At 42.9% G+C, this 27612-nt stretch overlaps 1 protein-coding gene across 6 annotated transcripts in view; it reads right to left on the bottom strand.

Moving 5' to 3' along the window:
* LOC115160642 (histone deacetylase 4-like) overlaps positions 1-27612 on the bottom strand; it is a 260839-nt gene that overhangs the window by 161714 nt on the left and 71513 nt on the right. For all 6 annotated transcript variants that reach the window (XM_029710865.1, XM_029710864.1, XM_029710868.1 and 3 more), the window contains one exon: positions 7985-8053. In XM_029710865.1, the coding sequence (XP_029566725.1) occupies positions 7985-8053 (69 nt within the window). The remainder of the gene's footprint in view (positions 1-7984; positions 8054-27612) is intronic.

The raw sequence follows: 27612 nt of genomic DNA, 5'->3' as shown, positions 1-27612 counted from the left end.
CTGGGCTGCGTCTCAATCATCTGAAGTGTGGCCAATCCATGGAAAAGAACCCATAAGCACTAACCTGTGAAGTTCATAGAAGCGTATCAAAATGGGTGTCAAATGAAAGCTAAGAGTCTATATTTTTGGGAGATGAAGGCATAGATACATTTTCCAACCATTTCCCAACTTAAAAATTAAGCATAAGTTAAGGCTTTGATTTCTGGATAAACAGATGGAAAAGAGGTTTTTAGAAAACATCTACCAGAAAAAGTCTTAAAATGTATCAGAAATCCATCAAAACACAATAATGTTGAAGTAAAGACCCGTCAACTAATAATAACACTTTAAATTTAGTTTTGGAGAAAGTGTTTACCTTCTGTAAGTTTAAGTAATATTGCCTTGTGCCTTGTAATTTCGTTACCAAAAAACCCACATACTGTATCTTTGAGATATTTTCTAATTTCTCTCACTCATGAGAAGGGAGGATAAGGATAGTTCACAGAAGCAACAAGTAATGGTAGACCTACCAATTAGTTAGTGGTTTTACTGATATCAATTTTGTTTCTGAATTATTAAGTGATTAAAACAGATAAAATATATTTAACACTTGAATTTTGTGGGGGGGGGTCCTGTTTTTACATATAGCCTACAGTAACAAACTAATGAAAATGCTATTGTGCTATTTGAAATAAATATCTAAATAGTATTCTAATGTTACCCAAAGCTTTCATAAACAATAGCATATGTGAAATATAATAACAACACTGTTACAATGTTGCAGTAAGAATGACTGTTCATTTGCTTGAAGGGGGTTCCATCGAGGCCCAGCCGTTCTAGTGTTAACTGAATAAAACTAGTTTTTTAATTTAAAATAACATAATATCATTGCCATCAGTTTGTTACTGTAGACTATATGTAAAAAAAAAAATTAAATGTAAAACCCCCCACCAAAATTCAAGTGTTCAATTCATTTGATTTTTGTGAGTGCCTTTGTTATAACTATGAAACAAAAATGTGTTGGAACATGGTAACATCTTATTCTTATAATGACCAAATAATAACATTTAAATACCCCAACCATTAAGATGCACTGTCAAGCAACACATTGTCACATGATGAAAACATCAGTAGCTTAAACATCATTATAAGAGCCTTGATAAATAGTCAAAGTCGGCACAAAAGCAATAATGGCATTTTAATGAATATAAGTGCCGATGCGACAGCAGTGTCATGTCTTTGGCATCATTAAAACGGAAGACATGTTTATCAAATAACTCTCTGTAATTATTATTACGGATTAAACTGATTCATCGTGTAACTGTAATTAACTAGGAGGTCGGGGTACCAAGGAAAATATTCAGAATCCAAAGTTACAATTTTCCTAATATAACTTTCAGATATTATAATATGTGATCGATTAGTCTCCTCATTAATGACGTATTATTTACCTCACGCCAGTCTCATTCCAAACGTCGTAAATTGTTGGTTATCTGCACAAACCCAATCTTCACTATGAGTCATCCATACATCAATTGTCTTAAAATCATTTATTTACTAACTAAATAATTCACAGATATGGTTACAAGGAAATGATAGGAGAATGTGCCCTAGTGGGCTAAACCGGCATGGTGGCTTGTTAGACAAAAGGGGAGTGGGGTCAGCGGAGAAGACGCTACAGAGTTGATAAATATTAACAATTGAAATACTAATCCTTTGCACATGAACGCTCACTTATTCGGGAACAATTGCAATCAATATATATATTTACGCTCAGTGTGTCGTCGGGATCTTTGTTGGAGAGTTTTGTTCTGTTGGAGAGTTTTGTCCTCGCGTTCTCTCTCTCTCTCTCTCTCTCTCTCTCTCTCTCTCTCTCTCTCGGTTAGAATGGATATTTCAAAGTGACTTTCATTAATGTCGTTATAGGACGGAAGTTTCGTCGGTCTTCGCGTTCAATGATACCGAATTCCTAGCTGCAGACTAGTAATTAATATCAAAGACTTGTTATTATTCTGTCGGTATCAATAGTCTAAGAGTTTAACCACGTGGTATGGTTAAAGTTCAGAATGAGGAATGCATGGTCAAACCTTCAGCCAACTCTAATGGAGGTCAGCTCGGTCTGGTGATAGAAACCTGGGTGGGGGTTATATTCGGAATACAGAAAAAGCTGTCTCATGACGCCTGGTCCTGTCTGTGACCCTGGCGTCATGAGTGCCAAGGACTTGGTTAAGACTCCAAAGGGAATTGGAGATTCCTTCATTAAACAGTCCAAAATCACATTACACAATTTCACAAACAGTTCCATCCTTATTCATTCATTTTATACAACCATTAGATGTAAGTCTCACAACTGAGGCTATTATATAAACAGAGCCATGGTAATGTGGCCGTATTGTCTCTCATGAGTTTCACAAAATTGTACCAAATGGACCAGTTCGTAGCTGGATTCTTCACCGATCTTTCCTACCTTCTCCAGAACATAAATGTCGTTCGGCTCTCCAGTCCTGTGAGGTGGAAGAATTCCTTTGGCTCTCTATGAAAACACTCTGTCTCTTTATACTGTGGCCATGAGGCGGGACATTTTCTTAGGAATTTACGACCACTCAAACAGGGCCTGGGTAGGGGGAGGTAGGGGGGTGGTACATAGAAAACCCAAAGAGGGCAACGTCATGACAGCAGTCAAAAATATTCAAATATTGTCAGCTCCTGCTTGTGTGTATCTTCACGCAATGGCATCAGTTGGATTTCATTTAGCTGTTATCCTTGTCCTAAAGGTTGACTTTCTCTTGCTTGACACACTTTAACATACCTTTGTTTGGTTGTAGTGCATAATCGTATACGTTTTTTTCTTTTTTATGTGTCCCCGTTGTCTTGACATTCTTCAGTACACGTTTATGCAGGTGCCTTATTTTGCACAGGGGGAGGGATCTCCCGTCTCACTTTGTTCAAGGTGCCAGCCAGACTTTTTCTTTGCAAGCAACTTATTCACCAATGACAGTGAACTGAAGAAATTGTCCATGGTGACATTTCTCCCCTTACCAACGTAAGGTTCCACAAGCCTCATCACCACATTCTGACACTAGCTCACCTACTACTTGAAGTGGATATTTTCAGATATTGAAAGCCTTTTCAGCATGTACAATTACACACGCGCTCACTGTGTAGCCTACTCCAAGTAGGCCAGAGTAGGCTGATCAAACTGCTTTGAATCGTTGGACTAATATAGGGTAGATACCATTTTAAGATTAGGCCTATAATTAGAATGGATCAATACTATAGAATGGCCCGCCCTGTTCTTCATTCACAATTGGTGATTACATAATTAATGTATTGTTTGCTTCCCCTCGCTCATCAACTCACCCATTCTCCCCCCGTTTCCCCATCATACTTCACTTAATTTATATGTGTGAAATTTGTTTCGTATAGTTTCGGTCCCACAGGAGGTTGGTGGCACCTTAATTGGGGAGGACGGGCTCGTGGTAATGGCTGGGGCGGAATTGGTGGAATGGTATCAAGTACATCCAACACATGGTTTCCATGTGTATTTACGCCATTCCATTTACTCCGTTCCAGGCATTATTATGAGCCATCCTCGCCTCAGCAGCCTCCATTGTCGGTTCAGTTTTGAGGCAATTATTGGGGTGATTATGAGCTGGGCATTGCACTTTCAACTGTCGGAAGAAGGAGCGGAGTAGCCCCTACTGTTGGGAGGAAGATGGGGGAAAACCATTCAAAAAAATGACCTGCCCTCCTAAAACTGGTTATAACCCTAGCTCTGTTTGTGATATTAAGATTCTAACAGCAGCAGTGTGTTAAATAGACGTATTTAGGAAAAGTCAAGGATGGAGGGGAGCATGACTTCAATTTTTTTAATACAATTTAAATGTAATAAAAAGGTAATAAAAAAATGAATTAATCATGAGCAGTCAAAATGACTTACTTTAGCGGTTCTCGTGTTAATAATTCCTAAACAAAATGACCCTCAAAATCAGTAACTGTATCACTGCAACTGAATTGGCTAAAATTGTAAATCATAACAGTCACAAACCACAGCTGGGTCACCTGCTACTGTCCTCCCTTCCACTGACATACTGTTATGTTCAGCTCATAACTGTTTTCTTTGTTTTTCTGTTGTTAAAACAGTCTGAGTCTGGACAATCCCTCCCTCTCTCTCCAGTTAATGTCACCTCTCCCAGTTCTTACAGACACCTACCCATGAACCCCCTCTCTTTCCATTTACTGTAACCAGCATCCTCACCCACAGAGCACCGACCGACACTAGACATCCATGGACGTTGAAACGTAGTTGAAATTTGGTCAGTCCACCCTGGCCTTGATGTTAACATCCACAGACGGACCAGACTGGACCAAATCTGAACCTATCATAGGCATACAGTACCAGTCAAAAGTTTGGAACACCTACTCATTCAGGGGTTTTTCTTTATTTTCACTATTTTCTACATTGTATAATAATAGTGAAGACGTCAATGCTATGAAATAACACATATGGAATCATGTAGTAACCAAAAAAGTGTTCAAATCAAAATAGATTTTAGATTCTTTAAAGTAGCCACCCTTTGCCTTGATGACAGCTTTGCACACTCTTGGCATTCTCTCAACCAGCTTCACCTATAATGCTTTTCCAACAGTCTTGAAGGAGTTCCCACATATGCTGAGCACTTGTTGGCTGCTTTTCCTTCACTCTGCGGTCTAACTCATCCCAAACCATCTCAATTGGGTTGAGATGGGGTGATAGTGGAGGCCAGGTCATCTGATGCAGCACTCCATCACTCTCCTTCTTGGTCAAATAGCCCTTACACAGCCTGGAAGTGTGTTGGGTCCTTGTCCTGTTGAAAAACAAATGATAGGTTGAAACCAAAAATCTCAAATTTGGACTTTCCTGTGGCAGTCCTCATGAGAGCCAGTTTCATCATAGCGCTTGATGGTTTTTTCGGATGCATTTGAAGAAACTTTCAAAGTTCTTGAAATGTTCCGGATTGACTGACCTTCGTGTCTTAAAGTAATGATGGACTGTCGTTTCTCTTTGCTTATTTGAGCTGTTCTTGCCATAATATGGACTTGGTCTTTTACCAAATAGGGCTATCTTCTATATACCACCCCTACCTTGTCACAACACAACTGATTGGCTCAAATGCATTAAGAAGGAAAGAAATTATACAAATACCTTTTAACAAGGCACACCTGTTAATTGAAATGCATTCCAGGTGACTACCTCATGAAGCTGGTTGAGAGAATGCCATAAGTGTGCAAAGCTGTCATCAAGGCAAAGGGTGGCTACTTTGAAGAATATCAAATATTGATTTGTTTAACACGTTTTTGGTTACTACATGATTCCATATGTCTTCACTATTATTCTACAATGTAGAACATACAAGTATAGTATAGTACAGTAGAAGAGCACAGTATATTCTACTGTACTCTACTATACTGAACTATACCTCTACTATATTGAATTCTACTCTGCTGTATTGTACTGCACTCTAATGTGCTCTGCTGTGCTGCGCTGTGATGTCCAAACTTGTGAAACATTCATATCCATAATTATGCATTTCTGTGTAGTACAGATCAGGAACCCATGATGTAATTCCATTACTGTAATTACGTTACCGGGTGTAAATCCACTTCACTGTAATTCATTAACTAAACTAGATTTTTTCAAACTGAAGGTGTCATGTCATAAGTTGACACCCCATTCTTTCTGCAGACATATTTCAATCTTAATTCAAAATAGATGCGTTCGCATAAAAGCCCTGATGGGGGTTTCACAGTCATTTCGTAACCAAAGTCGGCATCTGCACAGTTCTTCCACTAAATTAGTTTTTGTACATTTTTCTGTGGAAATTGTTACAAGTAGTCCTTGTGCATAGAGTTGTATGGATTGTTAAACTTTTAAATCACTGGTTTTTGTTTGGCATACATTTTAAAGGGAAAAAAACAGTCAAAGCGTAATTCCGTTTCTGTGGAATTGCCTGGTGGCTCCCTCTCGTCGTCTCCAATCCCTCATCCGTACTGCTACCAACTTACAGGGTGGGTGAAAGCTATATTCTACTTCTCTCCTATCCGTGCAAAAGAAAACAGTGAGTTAGCAGGACACTAAGTTGTATCAGGCTCTCACCACTGCTAATCTTGGTCACATTTCCTGTGACGTGTTATTGATGTGTTAATAGTGTGCATTCCCGTGTTGGCGTGGTGTTGGTGTGGATAGGCTGGCTCATCCCATGTTCCTGTGAACCACGAGTGTGGAGCGGGTGCTTAGGTGACGCTACACCTCTTCACACACACACACACACACACACACACACACACACACACACACACACACACACACACACACACACACCATTAATAAAACAGAGATGTCATGCTAAAACTGAGCTTGCAGAGAGCACCTCACACACAAAGACACGTGCACAAACAAGCACACACACACACACACACACACACACACACACACACACACACACACACACACACACACACACACACACACACACACACACACACACACACACACACACACACACACACACACCCACTAAGTGGACTGAGAGTGAAACTACAGTCAGTGGAGGCGAGATGTGAAGTCCGGCGATGAAAGAAAGAAAGGGAGCGAGAGGAGGTCAGATGAAGCGTGTGTTCCACTAAAACGTGTGTGCAGGTTTGAGAGGGGTTACCTGGGAACAGTAAATGGACGGTCATGTCGTCTTTGCTTTTAGTGAGCGTCCTCGAGGAGAACAAAGGGAGAGCTACTGAGTATCCTCTTACACTGGCCTGACCTGCTGCACTGCTCGAATAGGGAATCCTTTTTGGCTCACTATAACAAACAACGTCACGTAACACATCACGCGGCATCACATTTACTACGGTTGTGAAACACACGTCTGGGGTTCTTCTACAGTAAACGGCTAGCCGTCAGTATTTGGAACAAGTTGAGGGGGCTTCTTGTCTTTCCTTTGAAGTGTTGGGATGGTCAGATGGGATATGACCAGATTTTCAACAACACCAACTAGACAACCTGCCGGCGAGCGAGCTAGCCAACCAACCAACCAGTTTCTCAACCACACCAAGCAACCAACCGATCAACCAGCGAGTTAGCCAACCAACCAGCTAGCTAGCCAGCCAACCAAGTCAATCAGTCAACGAGCCGACCAACCAGTCCTTCAGCAACACCAACTACCCATCCAACTTGCCAGATATTCAACCAACCAGCCACACACAAACACACACACACACACTGTCAGCCAGCCAACCTGCCAGTATAACACCACCAACAGACACATTTAGTCTTTCTCTACTCACCACAGCCAGTTTCTTGCCATGGTGTATGAATAGAAGAAACCCACCAACTAACCACAAAGTATATAAAAGCAGCCCACAGCTACTAGTGTTGTGTCCTGTGTGTGTGTGGGTGTGCGTGCGTGCATGCGTGCGTGCGTTTGGTGAAATAGCATCTTTTCCCACTGGTCTCTGAAATAGTAATTACCAAGCGTCATGCTCTGAGAGAAGTTAGTTTTGTAAGGTTATTTCAAGCCGTTTGACACTTCACTGCACTTTACCTGCACCATCTCACAGCAGCTCTCACAGCATAAATTACCCCTTAGCTAACACATACAGGCAATGATGATAGTATTTGGTGATGATGGTAATCCTAGCATGTAGCAACACTATCATTAAATGTGTGTGTGTGTGTGTGTGTGTGTGTGTGTGTGTGTGTGTGTGTGTGTGTGTGTGTGTGTGCGCACATGCATATGTTTACATGCACGTGTGTTCTACCATAGACTCTGTGTATGTGTTTGGTGGTATGGTTGCATGAGCATGCAGACATGTTGCTCAGTGACCCATTCTTCCTCTGGTCTCTAGCCTTGAGCCAGGCCTGCAGGGACACACATGGTAAGGCATGAGCCCAACCACATACACACACACACACAAAGGGAGAGAGTAAGAGAAAGACCAAAAGAACGAAAGAAAAAGATGGTGCTCCTACCAGACTGGATGTGGTTGAGACCAGATGGCTTCAGAAGTCCCAAGGGCTGCTCTTTCCTGGGCATACCATCTGCAGGGGAGAGAGAGGATGGAGAGTCTGTTTCAAATATGGTCTGCAGCATCGATAACACAGGGGCACACGTATAACCTACTGAGTCCCAGATAAAAGACTACATATCCCAAAGAGAAAGAAGGAGATAGAGAGCGGGAGAGGGAGCAAGAGAGAGAAAGAGAGAGAGAGAGAGAGAGAGAGAGAGAGAGAGGGAGGGAGAAGGCGAAGCTAGGGATGGAAGAAGGTAGAGAAAACCAGTTGAATGAGGAGAGCATGAGAGGAAGAGGAGGCTTTTGCCTAGCCTAGTGCTGCAACACAGCCGCATGTGTTCACTGCTCTGTTATGACTCCAATGTGATTGGTTCACTGTCTTCAACAAGAGAGAAAGGGGGAGGGAGCGAGGGGGTAGAAAGAGGCATGTAAAAATAAACATGTGGACCGAGTAGGCAGACACATCTGATGTGCCCTACTACTGTTTAAACAAACACACAAGCATGTCTCGCATGTTTGCACGTGCGGCCATGTACACACACACACACACACACACACACACACACGGTAGGGTGAGGATGATAATTATAGTGGGAACATGAAAAGGCTTTGTATCAGTTCAAGGAGGACCTGGCTATAAATACACCAGTGGGGGAATAGGGGAATACACAGACAGACTGGCTAAAAATACAAAAAACAGTGAAAACATTGTTCGAGTCAGATTTAACAGCCTAAAGATTCAGACACACTTCTGCCACTCACACGACCCAGCAACACTCCAAAACAAACCACTGTATCACTCTCTTTTTTACTCTTCCTTCCCTCTCTCCCTTCATCCATCCATTCATCCACAACGAGAGTCTGATGGGAAAATCATTCTAAGTGCAATTTCTTCCAAATGGGGCTTGTCTGTGAATGTACATGTGATGCCAAAGCATGGGCAGCTAGAGGAGACCATGCACTATTACCAGGCATACTAGTCTATGGAAAAGAAGACTCACATCAGGTACCTCTCCTCTCCCTTCTACCTCTCTCCTCCCTCTACCACTACCATTGCTCCAGTCTCATTGCTTTGACTGCCAACCTCGACAGGAGACAGACAACCAGGGGTGAATAAAGTGAAGGGAGGGCTTAATATTCATGGCACCACTAGGGAATCTGAATGGGTGGGTGGATTGGGGCAGAGTTTTGTTCACTACAGTAGACATCCGGTGTGATTCTCTTGTCGCCATGGCAAAGCATTGATCAGCCTATGACATTTTGAAATTCCAACCACAGTGGTTCCTCAACTAAAAGTTTTGAGATTATGCTGCGGGATTAAGAGGTAAATTGTGGTTTAGTACAGTACCCTGCGTCACTGCTTCACTGCTCCAGACCAGCGCAAGAGGGAGTTAGAGCACTGATTATGCTTACTGGAAAATACTCTTTCAAAATTAATGGAAGAGGCAAGTGGAAAGTGGCAATCAGAGGTCAAGACAGCTCTGCTCTGAGACAAGCATGGGGATTGGTCTTGATGAATGAATTTTCTATTAGCAGGACAATAGACTTTTGCCAAGAAGGAGGGTAGGAGGAGAACTGTATCGTCAAATGTACAGTTGAAGTCGGAAGTTTACATACGCTTAGGTTGGAGTCATTAAAACTGGTTATTCAACCACTCCACAAATGTCTTGCTAACAAACTATAGTTTTGGCAAGTCAGTTCGGTCATCTACTTTGTGCATGACACAAGTAATTTTTCCAACAATTGTTTACAGACAGATTATTTCACTTATAATTCACTGTATCACAATTCCAGTGGGTCAGAAGTTTACATACACTAAGTTGACTGTGCCTTTAAACAGCTTGGAAAATTCCAGAACATGATGTCATGGCTTTAGAAGCTTCTGATAGGCTTAATTTACAGCATTTGAGTCAATTAGAGGTGTACCTGTGGATGTATTTCAAGGCCTACCTTCAAACTTAGTGCCTCTTTGCTTGACATCATGGGAAAATATAAAGAAATCAGCCAAGACCTAAGACAAATAAATTGTAGACCTCCACAAGTCTGGTTCATCCTTGGGAGCAATTTCCAAATGCCTGAAGGTACCATGTTCATCTGTACAAACAATAGTATGCAAGTATAACCACCATGGGACCATGCAGCCGTCATACAGCTCAGGAAGGAGACGCGTTCTGTCTCCGAGAAATGAACGTACTTTGGTGCGAAAAGTGCAAATCAATCTCAGAACAACAGCAAAGGACCTTGTGAAGATGCTGGAGGAAACAGGTACAAAAGTATCTATATCCACAGTAAAACGAATCCTATATCAACATAACCTGAAAGGCCACTCAGCAAGGAAGAAGCCACTGCTCCAAAACCACCATAAACAAGCCAGACTACGGTTTGCAACTGAACATGGGGACAAACATCTTACTTTTTGGAAAAATGTCCTCTGGTCTGATGAAACAAAAATAGAACTGTTTGGCCATAATGACCATTGTTATGTTTGGAGGAAAAAAGGGGAGGCTTGCAAGCCAAAGAACACCATCCCAACCGTGAAGCACAGGGGTGGCAACATCATGTTGTGGGGGTGATTTGCTGCAGGAGGGACTGGTGCACTTCACAAAATAGATGGCACCATGAGGGAAGGAAAATTATGTTGATATATTGAAGCAACATCTCAAGACATCAGTCAGGAAGTTAAAGCTTGGTTGCAAATGGGTCTTCCAAATGGACAATGACCCCAAGCATACTTCGAAAGTTGTGGCAAAATGGCTTAAGGACAACGAAGTCAAGGTATTGGAGTGGCCATCACAAAGCCCTGACCTCAATCCTATAGAAAGTGTGTGGGCAGAACTGAAAAAAACGTGTGCGAGCAAGGAGATCTACAAACCTGACTCAGTTACACCAGCTCTGTCAGGAGGATTGGGCCAAAATTCACCCAACTTATTGTGGGATGCTTGTGGAAGGCTACCCAAAACGTTTGACCCAAGTTAAACAATTTAAAGAAAATGCTACCAAATACTAATTGAGTGTATGTAAACTTTTGACCCACTGGGAATGTGATGAAAGAAATAAAAGCTGAAAGAAAATCATTCTCTCTACTATTATTCTGACATTTCACATTCTTAAAATAAAGTGGTGATCCTAACTGACCTAAGACAGGGAATTTTTACTCAGATTAAATGTAAGGAATTGTCAAAAACTGAGTTTAAATGTATTTGGCTAAACTGTATGTAAACTTCCGACTTCAACTGTATTTCTTAGTTAGGTTGGCTGTATCACAGCCGCCCGTGATTGGGAGTCCCATAGGGCGGCACACAATTGGCCCAGCTTCGTCCAGGTTTGACCGGTGTAGGCGGTCAATGTTTGTACTGTGAGACGCCTAAGACAGCGCTACAGGGAGACAGGACGGACAGATGATCGTTCTCGCAGCGGCAGATCCCGTGTAAGAACACCTGCACAGGATCGGTACATCCCAACATCACACCTGCGGGACTGGTACAGGATGGCAACAACAACTGCCCGACTTACACCAGGAAAGCACAATCCCCCATCAGTGCTCAGACTGTCCTCAATAGGCTGAGAGAGGCTGGACAGAGGGCATTTAGGCCTGTTGTAAGGCAGATCCTCACTAGACATCACCGGCAACAACTTCACCTATGGGCACAAACCCACCATCGTTGGACCAGACAGGACTGGCAAAAAGTACTCTTCTCTTGCGAGTCGCGGAATTGTCTCACCAGGGATGATGGTCAGATTCGCGTTTATCGTTGAAGAAATGAGTGTTACACCAAGGCCTGTACTCTGGAGCGGGATAGATTTGGAAGTGGAGGGTCTGTCATGGTCTGGGGCGGTGTGTGACAGCATCATCGGACTGAGCTTGTCGTCATTGCAGGTGATCTCAACGCTGTGCGTTACAGGGAAGACATCTTCCTCCCTCATGTTGTACCCTTCCTGCAGGCTCATCCTGACATGACCTTCCAGCATGCCAATGCCACCAGCCATACTGCTCATACTGCAAGACAGGAATGTCAGTGTTCCGCCATGGCCAGCGAAGAGCCCGGATCTCAATCCCATTGAGCACATCTAGGACCTGTAGGATCGGATGGTGAGGGCTAGGGCCATTCCCCCCAGAAATGTCTGGGAATTTGCAGGTGCCTTGGTGGAAGAGTGGGGTAACATCTCACAGCAAGAACTAGCAAAATCTGGTGCAGTCCATAAGGAGCACTGCAGTACTTAATGCAGCTGGTGGCCACACCAGATACTGACTGTTACTTTTGATTTTGACCCCCCTTTGTTCAGGGACACATTATTACATTTCTGTTAGTGTCTGTGAAACTTGTTCAGATTATGTCTAAGTTGTTGAACCTTATATTCATACAAATATTTACACATGTTAAGTTTGCTGAAAATAAACGCAGTTGACAGTGAGAGGACGTTTCTTTTTTTGCTGAGTTTAGAAATATCTGATATAGGCAGAAAGCTTAAATTCTTGTTAATCTAACTGCACAGTCCGATTTACAGTAGCTATTACAGTGAAAGAATACCATGCTATTGTTTGAAGAGAGTGCAGAATTTTGAATGTAAAAAGTTATTAATAAACAAATTAGGCATATTTGGGCAGTCTTGATAAAACCATTTTTACAGAAATACAATGGTTCATTGGATTAGTCTAAAACTTTGCATAGACACTGCTGCCATCTATTGGCTAAAATGTATATGGTAACTGGGCTGGAATAATACATTATGGCCTTTCTCTTGCATTTCAAAGATGGTACAAAAAAAATATAATATATAGTTTTTTTCTTTGTATTATCTTTTACCAGATCTATTGTGTTATATTCTCCTTTCACATTTCTACAAACTTCTACAAAGTTTTTCCTTTCAAATGGTACCACGAATATGCATATCCTTGCTTCAGGGCCTGAGCTACAGGCAGTTAGATTTGAGTATGACATTTCAGGCAAAAATTGAAAAAAAGGGGCAGATCCTTAAAGCATTAATGGCAACAATGGCTGACAATTAAATAAAGTGCCATAGAATTCTGCGGCAGCCCGCAAGGTGTGCTGCAGTATGACACAACTTTTACAGGAAGAACCACTGTATGTGTACACAGACACACAAATGTAGCCTGTGTGGTCCAGCGGTTACAGCTGAAGACCCCAGCACACATGCATGCCAGAGTTGGCATGCGTTCAAATCCGGCTCACTGCCCTTTAGGTCCCCCTCCCCATTTCTTTTCAACACTTTACTATCTCTTTAATAAACCTCAAACATTGTGAACTGAGTGAGAATGCCGCACTCCTTCAATGTTTTTAAATAACACACACACGACATGCGCACACATAGGCCTGTAACTGACACTTCTGTATTGAGATGTGAGCAGAGCCTTATCGACATGCAGATAACAGAGCCGCTGTGGGAGACGGTCTGGCTATAATGTCTGGACAATGTTACATCACTGCACAAGTAGGGAGAAGTTGCCCCTAGACACTGATTTCAGGTCAACTTAGCAAGATACTTCATTAATAATTTCTGTATGTGAAGTTAAATGTGTTCCCTTATAACTGGCTATGGGGAAAAGGAGACAAGGGGCCAAGGACACAAAGGATCAAGGAGATGAGGACAAAGACTATTTCATCGTATTGGGACAGACCCCAATCATTGGGACACACCCCAATCATTTGTTTTCATATCATGCCATCTATTCATGTGTATACTGTACACATGAATAGATGGGAGCTAAGAGGGGAGGGGCTGGGAGGAGAAGAAGAGGGGACCCATGTGCAGGAGTCACACATGAGAGAACCCCCAACACACGGCACACACAGCTTTGTTTTTCTGGGTTGCGCGGCACTATATTCAGCCCATCCAGACTGCGGCCATGATTAATACATGATGGAGGACGGGGTGGGAGACTACACATTCATGCCTTCCCCTCTGCTTAACAAAGAATGATGGGGATGAAAATGAAAGTAGAGGAAGGTAAAGAGGACAGAGAGACTTTGGGTGCGTTTAGAGCGTGTTTTTCAGCAGACAGGGCAACTCTGCGATGTGTACGTGTACGTGCGTGTACACATTCATATGTGTGTGTCTGTGCTCATGTATATGAGTGTGCGTGCGTGCGCATGTGTGTGTGTGTGTTGGCAGTGCTATTTTTAGAGGCCCCGGTGGAGTAGGCCTGATGCCTGAGATGCAATAATGGCTTTTTAATTAGCCAAGAGAACAGACAGGGGACACGCTGCGCATCACTAACCAGCAGCCAACGCCAGGGGACATGGGCAAACTAGGAAGCAAATACTGTACGCACAAGCACACACACAGAAAAACACGTACACGCATGCACGACACACACACACACACACACACACTGTGCGTGCATACAGTGCATTCGGATAGTATTCAGACCCCTTGACATTTCCACATTGTTACATTACAGCCTTATTCTAAAATGGATTAAATAAAATATTTCCCTCATCGATTTACACAAAATACTCCAGCTTTACACACTCTTGGCATTCTCTCAACCAGCTTCATGAGGTAGTCACCTGGAATGCATTTCAATTAAACAGGTGTGCCTTGTTAAAAGTACATTTGTGGATTTTCTTTCCTTCTTAATGTGTTTGAGCCAATCATTTTTACATTTACATTTTAGTCATTTAGCAGACGCTCTTATCCAGAGCGACTTACAGTAGGGAATACATACATTTCATACATTATATATATTTTTTTGGGACTGGCCCCCCGTGGGAATCGAACCCACAACCCTGGCGTTGCACACACCATGCTGGCATTGCAAACACCATGCGCTACCAACTGAGCTACAGGGAATCAGTTGTGTTGTGACAAGGTAGGGGTGGTATACAGAAGATAGCCCTATTTGGTAAAAAACCAAGACCATATTATGGCAAGAACAGCTCAAATAAGCTAAGAGAAACATGAAGGTCAGTAAATCCGGAACATTTCAAGAATTTTGAAGGTTTCTTCAAGTGCAGTCGCAAAAACCATCAAGCGCTATGATGAAACTGGCTCTCATGTGGACCGCCACAAGAAAGGAAGACCCAGAGTTACCTCTGCTGCAGAGGATAAGTTCATTAGAGTTACCAGCCGAAGAAATTGCAGCCCAAATAAATGCTTCACAGAGTTCAAGTAAGAGACATCAACATCAACTAAGAGACATCAACGAATTGCTGCCAAGAAACCACTACTAAAGGACACTAATAATAAGAAGAGACTTGCTTGGGCCAAGAAACATGAGCAATGGACATTAGACCGGTGGTCTGATGTCCATTGGTCTGTTGAGTCCAAATTTGCGTTGAGTCCAAATTTGGAAAAACCCTTGAATGAGTAGATGTGTCCAAACTTTTGACTGGTACTGTATATACATACATACATACACACACCATATTATTTTTCACTAACCCCACCACCCCTCCCCCAATGGGAGCAAACTAATTAACCTTCTAGCCTTCTACTTCCAGCCTATACATACTATATACATTTTACGGACACAATCCATTTCACAACAGCCATCTTTTGTTTGTTTATACTCCAATCCATGCCTGAAGACCATGCATTTTGATATCTATTTGCCATACATTTTTAACTGTGCTGTTTCACAAAAGCTCTGTACTAGAGGTCGACCGATTAATCGGAATGGCCGATTAATTAGGGCCGATTTCAAGTTTTCATAACAATCGGAAATCGTTTTTTTTTTAGACCTTTATTTAACTAGGCAAGTCAGTTAAGAACACATTCTTATTTTCAATGACGGCCTAGGAACGGTGGATTAACTGCCTTGTTCTGGGGCAGAATGACAGATTTTTACCTTGTCAGCTCAGGGATTCAATCTTGCAACCTTACGGTTAACTAGTCCAACGCTCTAACCACCTGCTTTACATTGCACTCCACGAGGAGCCTGCCTGTTACGCGAATGCAGTAAGAAGCCAAGGTAAGTTGCTAGCTAGCATTAAACTTATCTTATAAAAAACAATCAATCAATCATAATCACTAGTTAACTACACATGGTAGATGATATTACTAGTTTATCTAGCCTGTCCTGTGTTGCATATAATCGCTTAGGTACAGGTTGCTCCAACCATAAACATCAATGCCTTTCTTAAAATCAATACAAAGGTATATCTTTTTTAAACCTGCATATTTAGTTAATATTGCCTGCTAACAAGAATTTCTTTATACTAGAAAAATGTGTCACTTCTCTTGCAAACAGAGTCAGGGTATATGCAGCAGTTTGGGCCGCCTGGCTCGTTGCGAACTGTGAAGACTATTTCTTCCTAACAAAGACAGCCGACTTCGCCAAACGGGGGATGATTTAACAAAAGCGCATTTGCGAAAAAAGCACAATCATTGCACGACTGTACCTAACCATAAACATCAATGCCTTTCTTAAAATAAATACACAGAAGTATATATTTTTAAACCTGCATATTTAGCTAAAAGAAATCCAGGTTAGCAGGCAATATTAACCAGGTGAAATTGTGTCATTTTGTGTTCATTGCACGCAGTCAGGGTATATGCAAGAGTTTGGGCCACCTGGCTCGTTGCGAACTAATTTGCAAGAATTTTACGTAATTATGACATAACATTGAAGGCTGTGCAATGTAACAGGAATAAAGTTTTTTTTTCGAGATGATAGTTTCCGGATTCGACCATATTAATGACCTAAGGCTCGTATTTCTGTGTGTTATTATGTTATAATTAAGTCTATGATTTGATAGAGCAGTCTGACTGAGCGATGGTAGGCAGCAGCAGGCTCGTAAGCATTCATTCAAACAGCCCTTCGCAATGCATTGCGCTGTTTATGACTTCAAGCCTATCAACTCCCAAGATGAGGTTGGTGTAACCGATGTGAAATGGCTAGCTAGTTAGCGGGGTGCGCGCTAATAGCGTTTTAAACGTCACTCGCTCTGGGACTTGGAGTGGTTGTTTCCCTTGCTCTGCATGGGTAACGCTGCTTCGAGGGTGGCTGTTGTCGATGTGTTCCTGGTTTGAGCCCAGGTAGGAGCGAGGAGAGGGACGGAAGCTATACTGTTACACTGGCAATATAATTCCTATAATAACTACAACCTAAAACTTCTTACCTGGGAATATTGAAGACTCATGTTAAAAGGAACCACCAGCTTTCATATGTTCTCATGTTCTGAGCAAGAAACTTAAACGTTAGCTTTCTTACATGGCACATATTGCACTTTTACTTTCTTCTTCAACACTTTGTTTTTGCATTATTTCAACCAAATTGAACATGTTTCATTATTTATTTGAGGCTAAATTGATTTTATTGATGTATTATATTAAGTTAAAATAAGTGTTCATTCAGTATTGTTGTAATTGTCATTATTACAAATAAATAAATAAAAAAAGTTGGCCGATTAATCGGTACCGACTTTTTTGGTCCTCCAATAATCGGTATTGGTATCGGCGCTGAAAAATCATAATCGGTCGACCTCTACTTTGAACCCATATACATTTCACAGACAAACTGGCGATTACTTGTGTGTTGCCAGTTGTGGGCAGGATTGAAACAAACCCAACCTTAATTTACCTTGTGATGAAGTCCTAACCACAAGACTGACTTTATGACCAAAATGATCCTAACACTTTGTAGTCAATTTTGACAGTGGAATAAAAGTTTAGTCGTATCATTTTTGTTTTTTAGGGGCATTTGCTCTTTAAAATGACAAACTTGACTTGTGTCTCACTGCAAAAAGATGCATCTTATTGCGTGTGTGTGTGTGTGTGTGTGTGTGTGTGTGTGTGTGTGTGTGTGTGTGTGTGTGTGTGTGTGTGTGTGTGTGTGTGTGTGTGTGTGTGTGTATGTTCATGCACACAGGTTTGTTCGTCTGTCACAAATATAACAACTAGGGAAAACCTGCTAAAACAGTCCTAATGCAGTGTGGATACAGAGAAGGATTAGATACATTTGGATGGCAGTTGTAAGAACTGTCCATGGTAGCGTGTGTATGTGTGTGTGTATGTGTCTGTGCGTGTGTGTGTGTGGGTGTGTGTACGTGTAGTAGTGTGTTGGCAGTGGCAGATGGCAGAAAGATGACACCAGAGCCTGATGGGCCAAAGGACTTGCCCGTCTGTCTCTCTGTGGAACAGAGTGCACGCACGCACACACGTGTGCATGCGCTCTCCTCCACGCACGCACGCACGCACACACACACACACACACAAACACACACCTCATAGAGGAGCTCCTATCTGTAATCTAACTACACCTCTGTACCTCCAATCCCTTCCTTTCCCTTTGTGAGACTTTGTAACATATATATGCCTTAGGTGATCCAAAAGGGAGATATGGAGGGAGAGAGAGAGAGCAAGAGAGCGAGGAGAGAGAAGGTGAGAAAAAGTGAGAAAGGAAGAGAAAGAGACAATGACAAAAAGAGCGTGAGAGAAAACAACAGAAAGAGGCCAGAGAGAGAGCGAGAGCGAGAATACGTGCATGCCGAGAGGGAAAGCAAGGCTGCAAAGGAGGACGCGGCTCCTCCTGAGTTTTCTTTTCATTAAGGTGGTGGAGTTGAATTGAACCCTGACAGCAGGGGAGGAAGAGAGGGCCGTGAGGGGGCAGCTGGCCGACAAACGCTAGGGCCCGCTGAGAGGACATCATCATCTCCACGGCAACCGGAGTAAACACAGACCAGAGACACTGTTGCCGTGCCCTCAGGATGACTCACACTAACTCCTCTCCCTCTTCTTCCTCCTCTCCTACTCACTGAAATACCAAACAGGAGGCCTCCCGAAAGAGGGGGAGGGAGAATGGAGTAGGTATAGGGAGATGGAGGGAGAAGGTAGACAGGGAGAGAGAAAGACAAAGAGAGGGTGAGATGGAGAGAGTGCGAGGAAAAGGGACAGAGAGAGAGAGCGAGAGACAGAGAGAAAGGGATGGAGAGGGTGAAGTATACAGTTGAAGTCGGAAGTTTACCTGCACTTTGGTTGGAGTCATTAAAACTCGTTTTTCAACCCCTCCACAAATTTCATGTTAACAAACTATCATTTTGGCAAGTTGGTTGGGACATCTACTTTGTGCATGACACAAGTCATTTTTCCAACAATTGTTTACAGACAGATTATTTCACTTATAATTCACTGTATCACAATTCCAGTGGGTCAGAAGTTTACATACACTAAGTTGACTGTGCCTTTAAACAGGTTGGAAAATTCCAGAAAATGATGTTATGGCTTTAGAAGCTTCTGATAGGCTAATTGACATCATTTGAGTCAATTGGAGGTGTACCTGTGGATGTATTTCAAGGCCGACCTTCAAAGTCAGTGCCTCTTTGCTTGACATCATGGGAAAATCAAAAGAAATCAGCAAAGACCTCTGTTTTTTTTAGACCTCCACAAGTCTGGTTCATCCTTGGGAGAAATTTCCAAATGCCTGAAGGTACCACGTTCATCTGTACAAACAATAGTATGCAAGTATAAAAACCATGGGACCACGCAGCTGTCATATCGCTCAGGAAGGAGACGCATTCTTTGGTGCAAAAAGTGCAAATCAATCCCAGAACAACAGCAAAGGACCTTGTGATGATGCTGGAGGAAACAGGTACAAAATGATCTATATCCACAGAAGAATTAGTCCTATATCGACATAACCTGAAAGGCCGCTCGGCAAGGAAAAAGCCACTGCTCCAAAACCGCCATAAAAAAGCCAGACTACGGTTTGTAACTGCACATGGGGACAAAGAACGTACTTTTTGGAGAAATGTCCTCTGGTCTGATGAAACAAAAATAGAACTGTTTGGCCATAATGGCCATCGTTATGTTTGGAGGAAAAAGGGGGAGGCTTGCAAGCCAAAGAACACCATCCCAACCAGTCCAAAAATGTGTTATATGTTGCTGCATAAATTATGTAATATGCCAGGGAGATAAGATCAGCCATATCAGCTATGTTTTTTTTAAAGGCAGTAAACGAGGCTGAATAAATTGTTTCGCTGCCAGACAAGGCTCCGCTGATAGCCAGGTGTAGCTGTGGTAAGGATTCAGTCCATTGTGCTGGAAAGATAGCTCTGCTGTTGGGACATCTTTGTGTAGGCTCTAACAGTTTGTGGGCACTGCTTGTCGCCGTGATAGTGCAATTAATGTATTGTTTAGTGTTATGTAGTGCAAGAATGTGGGGGAGTTTGCCCCACCAAGATGTACATGCTAAAATCGCCACTGGACACGTGTCACATATTAAGGTTAAATCCCTCTGCCCACTCTTCCCACTGTTTCTCCGAGTTGCCTGTCTCCACACCTCATTTCCTTACTGCTTGAATACAGTGTCAAAACACCTGAAAATAAAATGTGTATATAAAGAGTTTTACTTGCTAGTACAAACAAGTAAGTAAAGTACAACTGTTTAGAATCTGATGGTGACCAATACATATTTGGACGGTACGTTTTTAAGGAACAAATAAAGCTTCTCTAAGATTCTCATTTCACGTTGAAGGTGGTACATTTGACAGTCAGCCACTCAATTGAGCCATCATAAAAAAAAATCAGCTTCTGACTGAGTGGACAGATCTTAATCTTGATAGGACAGGTTCCAATGGCCCCCTTGAGACACCAAATAACTTTAAGGTCAGGATTCAAGAAAAGGCGGAGACAGCTGTGTGTGTGTGCGCGTCAAAGGTGGGAGGGGATGGGAAAAAGTCCAAAAGGCAGCTAGTGGCAGGACCCTCAGCGGTTACCTTGCTCAATAAATAGTTATATTCCGGAGGCATAGGGAGGGGAGGGAGGATAGATGCATTAGCTGAATGACCATATATCCACAGTATCTCCGGCCACACACTGACTGACCGCTAGGCTAATGGCGCCGATAGAGACGGCAGCTTCACTTCTAGTCCTTAGGAAACTGTGCAGTATTTGTTTTTTTATGTATTATTTCTTACATTGTTAGCCCAGAAAACCTTAAGTGTTATTACATACAGCCGGGAAGAACTTTTGGATATCAGAGAGACGTCAACTTACCAACACAATGACCAGGAATACAACTTTCCCAACGTGAATCCTTTGTCTGCACCTCCCAGGGCATTTGAACTGATTCCAAAGGCCGACACAAAACAACTCTGCCGGAGGAGAGGGAGCCGGAACGGTCTTCTAGTGAGGCTTCGGAGGCACGCACACCACCCACCACTTCCGAGTATATTACTCGCTAATGTCCAGTCCCTAGTTAACAAAGTCGACAAAATCAGGGAAGGAGTTGCTTTCCAAAGAGATATCCGGGACTGTAGCATACTCTGTTTCACAGAAACATGGCTAGCTTGGGATATGCTGTTGGAGTAGGTACAGCCAACGGGATTTTCACTGCATCGCGCAGACAGGAATAAACATATCCTCGGTAAGAAGAAGGGCGGAGGTGTATGTTTCATGATCGTGAAATTGTAACAACACACTGGATCTCAAGTCCTTTTGTTCACCTGACTTACTCAGAATCAAATGCCGACCATATTATCTCCCAAGAGAACTCTCCTCGATTATTGTCAAAGCCGTGTATATCCCCCCTCAAGCCGATACAAAGATGGCCCTGAAGGACTTTATGCAAACTGGAAACTATATATCCTGAGGCTACATTTATTGTAGCTGGGGATTTTAACAAATCTAATTTGAGAACAAGGCTACCTAAATTCTATCAGCATATCGAACACGAGTGAGTAACACGCTCAACCATTGCTACTCTAACTTCCACGATGCATACAAGGCCCTCACCCGCACTCCTTTTGGCAATTCTGACCATGACTTCATCTTGTTGCTCCCTTCCTATAGGCAGAAACTAAAACAGGAAGCGCCCGTGCTTAGGTCTATCCAACACTGGTCTGACCAATCGGATTCCACTCTTCAAGATTGTTTCGATCACGGGGACTGGGATATGTTCTGAGTAGCCTCAGAGAATAACATTGACGTATACGCTGACTCTGTAAGCAAGCTTATAAGGAAGTGTATATATTGTACCCACTGTGACTATTAAAACCTTCCCTAACCTGAAACTGTGGATGGATGGCAGCATTCGAGCTAAACTGAAAGCAAGTTCCACCGCATTTAATCATGGCAAGGCGACTGGGAATATGGCCGAATCCAAAAGGTGTAGTTATTCCCACCGTAAGGCAATCATAAAAGTAGAGTGTCAGTATAGAGACAAAGTGGAGTCACAATTCAATGGCTCAAACACTAGACGTATGTGGCAACAGACAAACCAATCAAATTTCATTGGTCACATACACATGGTTAGCAGATGTTAATGCGAGTGTAGTGAAATGCTTGTGCTTCTAGTTCCGACAGTGCAGTAATATCTAACAAGTAATCGAACAATTCCCCAACAACTACCTAATACACACAAATCTAAATGGGTGAATGAGAACCCGTACATATAAGTGTATGGATGAGCGATAGCCGAGCGGCATAGGCAAGGTGCAGTAGATGGTATAAAATATAGTATATACATGTGATATGAGTAATGTAAGATATGTAAACATTATTAAAGACCGCACCACCCTCTGGAGAGCCTTGCGGTTGAGGCTGGTGTAGCTGCCGTACCAAGCTGAGCACACACCCCCAGTGTTGAGGGTCAGCGAAGTGGAGATGTTGTTTCCTACCTTCACCACCTGAAGGCGGCCCGTCAGGAAGTCCAGGACCCAACTGCACAGGCCGGGGTTGAGACCCAGGGCCTCCAGCTTGATTATGAGCTTGGAGGGTACTATGGTGTTGAATGCTGAATACAACATACAGGATCTCAAGTCCTTTTGTTCACCTGACCAAGAATTCCTCAGAATCAAATGCCGAACTGCAGTCAATGAACAGCATTCTTACATATGTATTATTTTTGTCCAGATGGGATAGGGCAGTGTGCAGTGTGATGGCGATTGCGTCATATGTGGACCTGTTGGGGCGGTATGCAAACTGAAGTGGATCTAGGGTGGCAGGTAAGATAGCGGAGACATGATCCTTGACTAGTCTCTCAAAGCACTTCATGATGACAGAAGTAAGTGCTACGGGGTGGTAGTCATTTAGTTCAGTTATCTTTGCCTTCTTGGGTACAGGAACAATGGTAGCCATCTTGAAGCATGTGGGGACAGCAGACTGGGATAGGGAGCGATTGAATATGTCTGTAAACACACCAGCCAGCTGGTCTGCACATGCTCTGAAGACGCGGCTAGGGATGCCGTCCGGGCCGGACTTCAGGAAACAGCAAAGGGAGCACACCCCTATACACATCGACGAAACAGCAGTGGAGAAGGTGGAAAGTGTACAAACTGAAATGGTCCACCCACTCAGACAGTGTGGTGAAGAAGGCACAACAGAGCCTCTTTAACCTCAGGAGGCTGAGGTTAAATGTGGCTTGTCATCGAAAATCCTCACTAACGTTTACAGGTGGACAATTGACCGCCTGGTACGGCAACTGCACCGACCACAACAGCAGGGCTCTCCAGAGGGTGGTGGGGTCTGCACAACGCATAACCGGGGGCAAACTACCTGCCCTGAAGGACACCTACAACACCCGATGTTACAGGAAGGCAAAAAATACATATATTCTTATCCCATTCCTTTACTAGATTTTGTGTATTAGGTTTTGTTGTGGAATTGCTGATATTACCTGTTAGATACTGCTGCACTGTCGGATCTAGAAGCATAAGCATTTCGCTACACTCGCAATAACATCTGATAACCATGTGTATGTGACCAATAACATTTGATGGCCAACTGACCGGGGGTCAGTTCTTGCTTTTAGATGTATTGCACTGTAGATGTCAACACGGATGTCTTCTCAGCACTTCAATACGGTACCAATAAAAATTACTTCTCCAAGCTGACCAGTCCGTAAGTGTTGTACTGAGTACCTGTCCCGACTGCAATGCACAAGATGTGCTTTTAAGAGAGAAAGACAGTCTGCTTTTAGAATAAGAGTAATGCTCAGGGAACTATGATGGATATGGTAGTAGATGCATTATGCCGTGTTGGTGGAGTAGTGGTTGATGTAAGAGAAAGCATTTCTGGATAAAGAAGCATATTCTGTGTGTGTGTGTGTGTGTGTGTGTGTGTGTGTGTGTGTGTGTAAAGACTTGTGTATACGGTGTGTATACTTTATGTCTGTGTATGTGGATAGATTTGCATGTGCTCCGTATGGCCAGTGAGGGGTATCTATGCCAAGTTGACCACACTGGCAGGAGACAGGCTGGTCGGGCAGGAAGTAGAGGGGGGGGTTGTGGGGCACACCTGCCAGGCGAGACCACCCCACTGGGCACACAGCTGGTGTAGTTCAAATGGAGCCCCCCACTCCAACACACATTCAGACAGAGACAAACACACGCGCGATACACCATTCACCTCAACACTCCAGCAGCCCACACTTAAACCTGTTAGACCACAGAACAGGAAGCCAAGCTGCCCCTCTCCTCTCCACCTCCCTCTCTCCCCTGCCTTCCTCCCTCCCTCCCAGAATCAACCAGTCTACTGTACAACCAACACATGGTGACCAACCTGTCTCCCAGGTGCAAACCAGACTGGACAACCCAACCATGATGGCCGCCTGACCAATCTACACAACTCAGGTAGTTAACCAGATCTGAAAGAACCGGACATATGTAACCAATATGGTGATAGCTCCACCCAGCCTCCCAACGGTTTTAGGGGAAATGCATTTTAGATCTCATCTGCAAACAGAAAAAGGAAAGGGGCTAAGAGTTGTTTTGGGACCAGAGCTCTCTTTTTGACCTTTCCATAGATCCACAGACACACACACACACACAATGCTTGCTCTGTCAGACTCCTCTACACACCCCTCCACGAAAACCCTTTGTTTATGTTTCAGACATGTTTACAAACTACTTAGCGGCCCCTAGAGACATTCCTAGTCCAGATGAGACGCCACACCCAGCCTCACTCAGTCTCAAGGCTTTCATCATTGCTCGTCTCTAAGATGGGAGGGGACTGTAGGCTAGTAGGAGAAGAGCTAGAGGAGTTGAGGACATTGGATGACAAACGGGATATTAGGAGGGAAGGGGCATTCTTTTGGTCGGGGGGCTGAGGAGAAGGCCCCTCTAGCAGGTATCCATCAGCCGGCCATCATCCTCTCTGGAGGGGTTAGCATTAACATGGGTTAGGCTCATGGCTCAAACAGAGTGGGGGAGAGGGGAGAGAGCAAGGAGAAAGAGAGAGGATGCGAGGTGGGGATAGAGGTGGAAGAGGTGAGGGGAAGGGGAAGAAGGAGATGGAAGAGGAGAGGCAGAGAGGAGATAGGCAGGGGAGAGAGTGAGGGAGATGAGAGTATAATCTCTTTTCAACAGTAAACCTTGTACAAGGACAATAAACCTTGCCTCGAGGCTTAGTTTTCCCGTCTACAGACTTGAGACTGTTAGAAAGCGAGAACTACACAGAGTTACCATGTCTCTCTACCTCTCTGTTTCTGTTGTTCACTCAATCTTTTTCTGTGTCGAATGCTTACTGTGTTCTTTTCAGAGGGTGGATTCTGTTTCTTCAGAGTAGGGTTGGGCATTTTACATTATTTTACTATTCAAAGAGTATCATGACATATTTTTGGATGTCCAGATAGTAATTTAAAAAAACATAATTTTGAAACGTTCTCCACTTTCCCGACCAATCAGAATCACGCAAATGCACATGGCAGAGGTAAACAGTAGACATCTGCTTTTCTCTGGTGGGTTGGCTAACAAAAACAGCAAAAGAGAAGTCAGATTTTTGGCATGATAGAACTGGTTCTGTTACAAAAAGTATTTTGCATTGATCTGGTCAGTTATAGTGGAACCTCCGTTGCTATTTGAAGTGGGCAAAATAGCATACCAATGTCAGGACAGCCTGGAGGGCTAAATGTGAAGCAGTAGCTCAATGCAACGTTATAAATACTACATTCAAAAGCTTGTTGTTTTATTAAATTAAGAATTTGAAATGTCATACTTGTTGGTAAAAATGTCACAAGGATAATTTCACATAGACAAAGGTTTTTGTTGTTAAAATAGAACATTCTCCAAAAATGAACACTCACTCAAGTAATTGAATACTAATGTTCGTTCGGATATCCAGATATTCGATTAACTGTGCCCATCCTTACTTCAAAGAAAGAGGCGACCACAGATGAGTGAATGAAAAGAAACAGAGAACCAGTTTTTCACAATTCCTGACATTTAATCTTAGTAAAAATTCCTTGTTTTAGATCAGTTAGGATCACCACTTTATTTTAAGAATGTGAAATATCAGAATAATAGTAGAAAGTGATTCATTTCAGCTTTTATTTATTTCATCACATTCCCAGTGAGTCAGAAGTGTACATACACTCAATTAGTATTTGGTAGCATTGCCTTTAAATTGTTTAACCTGGGTCAAACGTTTTACGTAGCCTTCCACAAGCCTCCCACAATAAGTTGGGTGAATTTTGGCCCATTCCTCCTGACAGAGCTGGTGTAACTGAGTCAGGTTTTTAGGCCTCCTTGCTCGCACACACTTTTGGCAACTCAGACTATTTGCATTGCCCACCCCCCACCCCCTATTTTATGCCACTGCTACTCTCTGTTAATATCTATGCATAGTCACTTTAATAACACTACCTACATGTACATATTACCTCCATTACCTCAACTAACCGGTGCCCCCGCACATTGACTCTGCACCAGTACCCATTGTATATAGTCTCGCTATTGTTATTTTACTGCTGCTCTTTAATTACTGGTTGCTTTTATTTCTTATTCGTATTTTTTAAACTGCATTGTTGGTTAGGGGCTTGTAAGTAAGCATTTCACTGTAAGGTATTCGGCACGTGTGACAAATAACATTTGATTTGATTTGAGAGAGAGATCCTCTAGGTCAGTGAAAGCGAAAAAAGATATGTGAAGAGTCAGTGCTCAGGAGCAAAAGGCAGGGAGGAAAAGGAGTTAGAGATGATTGGAGGGATAGAGATGTGGAGCGAGGAAGGTGGAGTGGAGCAAGAGGAGAGTGGAGGGTGAGAGGAAGAGGAGAGTAGAGGGAGAGAGGAAGAGGAGAGTGAAGAAGAGGGAGAAGAGAGTGGAGGGAGAACATGGAGAGGAGGAGGAAGAAGAGGGCGAGGAAGAAGCAGAGAGAGAGGAGGAAGCAGAGGGAGAGCACACCCAAGAGGGGAACCTATGTTTCCATGGTGTGAGTCTGCCCCAAGTCCACGAAACCTCCTTTGGGTGCTCTACATGTTCTGTGCCACATTGCAGGATGGGGCCGTGCTTCCAGAAGTTCCATGACATGTTGAAGGCTAAATGCAAACACTAAAGTGACAATGTGAAATCTGAATTTGTCTTACAAAAATTGTTGTCTCTGAAGAGTTGTGTTTTGTATCTTCTCTCTTTGTCTCTTCTCTCTTTGTCTCTTTCTAATACTTGTTGCATTCACTGAAATGTTGTCAAAGTAGGCTACTATTTTAACATTTTGTGTCAGGCCTAGTCTGTACTAAATTTTATTGAGAGAAGTTTTTGAAATAGTCTCCCAATAGTTGTTTGCATTTTGACATTGTTACAGAAGTAAGAATCGTTGTCAAATCAAATAGCATACTTTGTGCGGGTTTTGAAATAGTTTCTAAATGTTGTCCTCTGGTCACATTTTGGATACATTTTTGAAAAATACATTTAT

This window comes from Salmo trutta, chromosome 24, assembly GCF_901001165.1.
Source record: "Salmo trutta chromosome 24, fSalTru1.1, whole genome shotgun sequence".
Lineage (NCBI taxonomy): Eukaryota > Metazoa > Chordata > Actinopteri > Salmoniformes > Salmonidae > Salmo > Salmo trutta.
The sequence above is the reverse complement of the archived record's forward strand: the minus strand, read 5'-3'. Positions and strand labels throughout refer to the sequence as shown.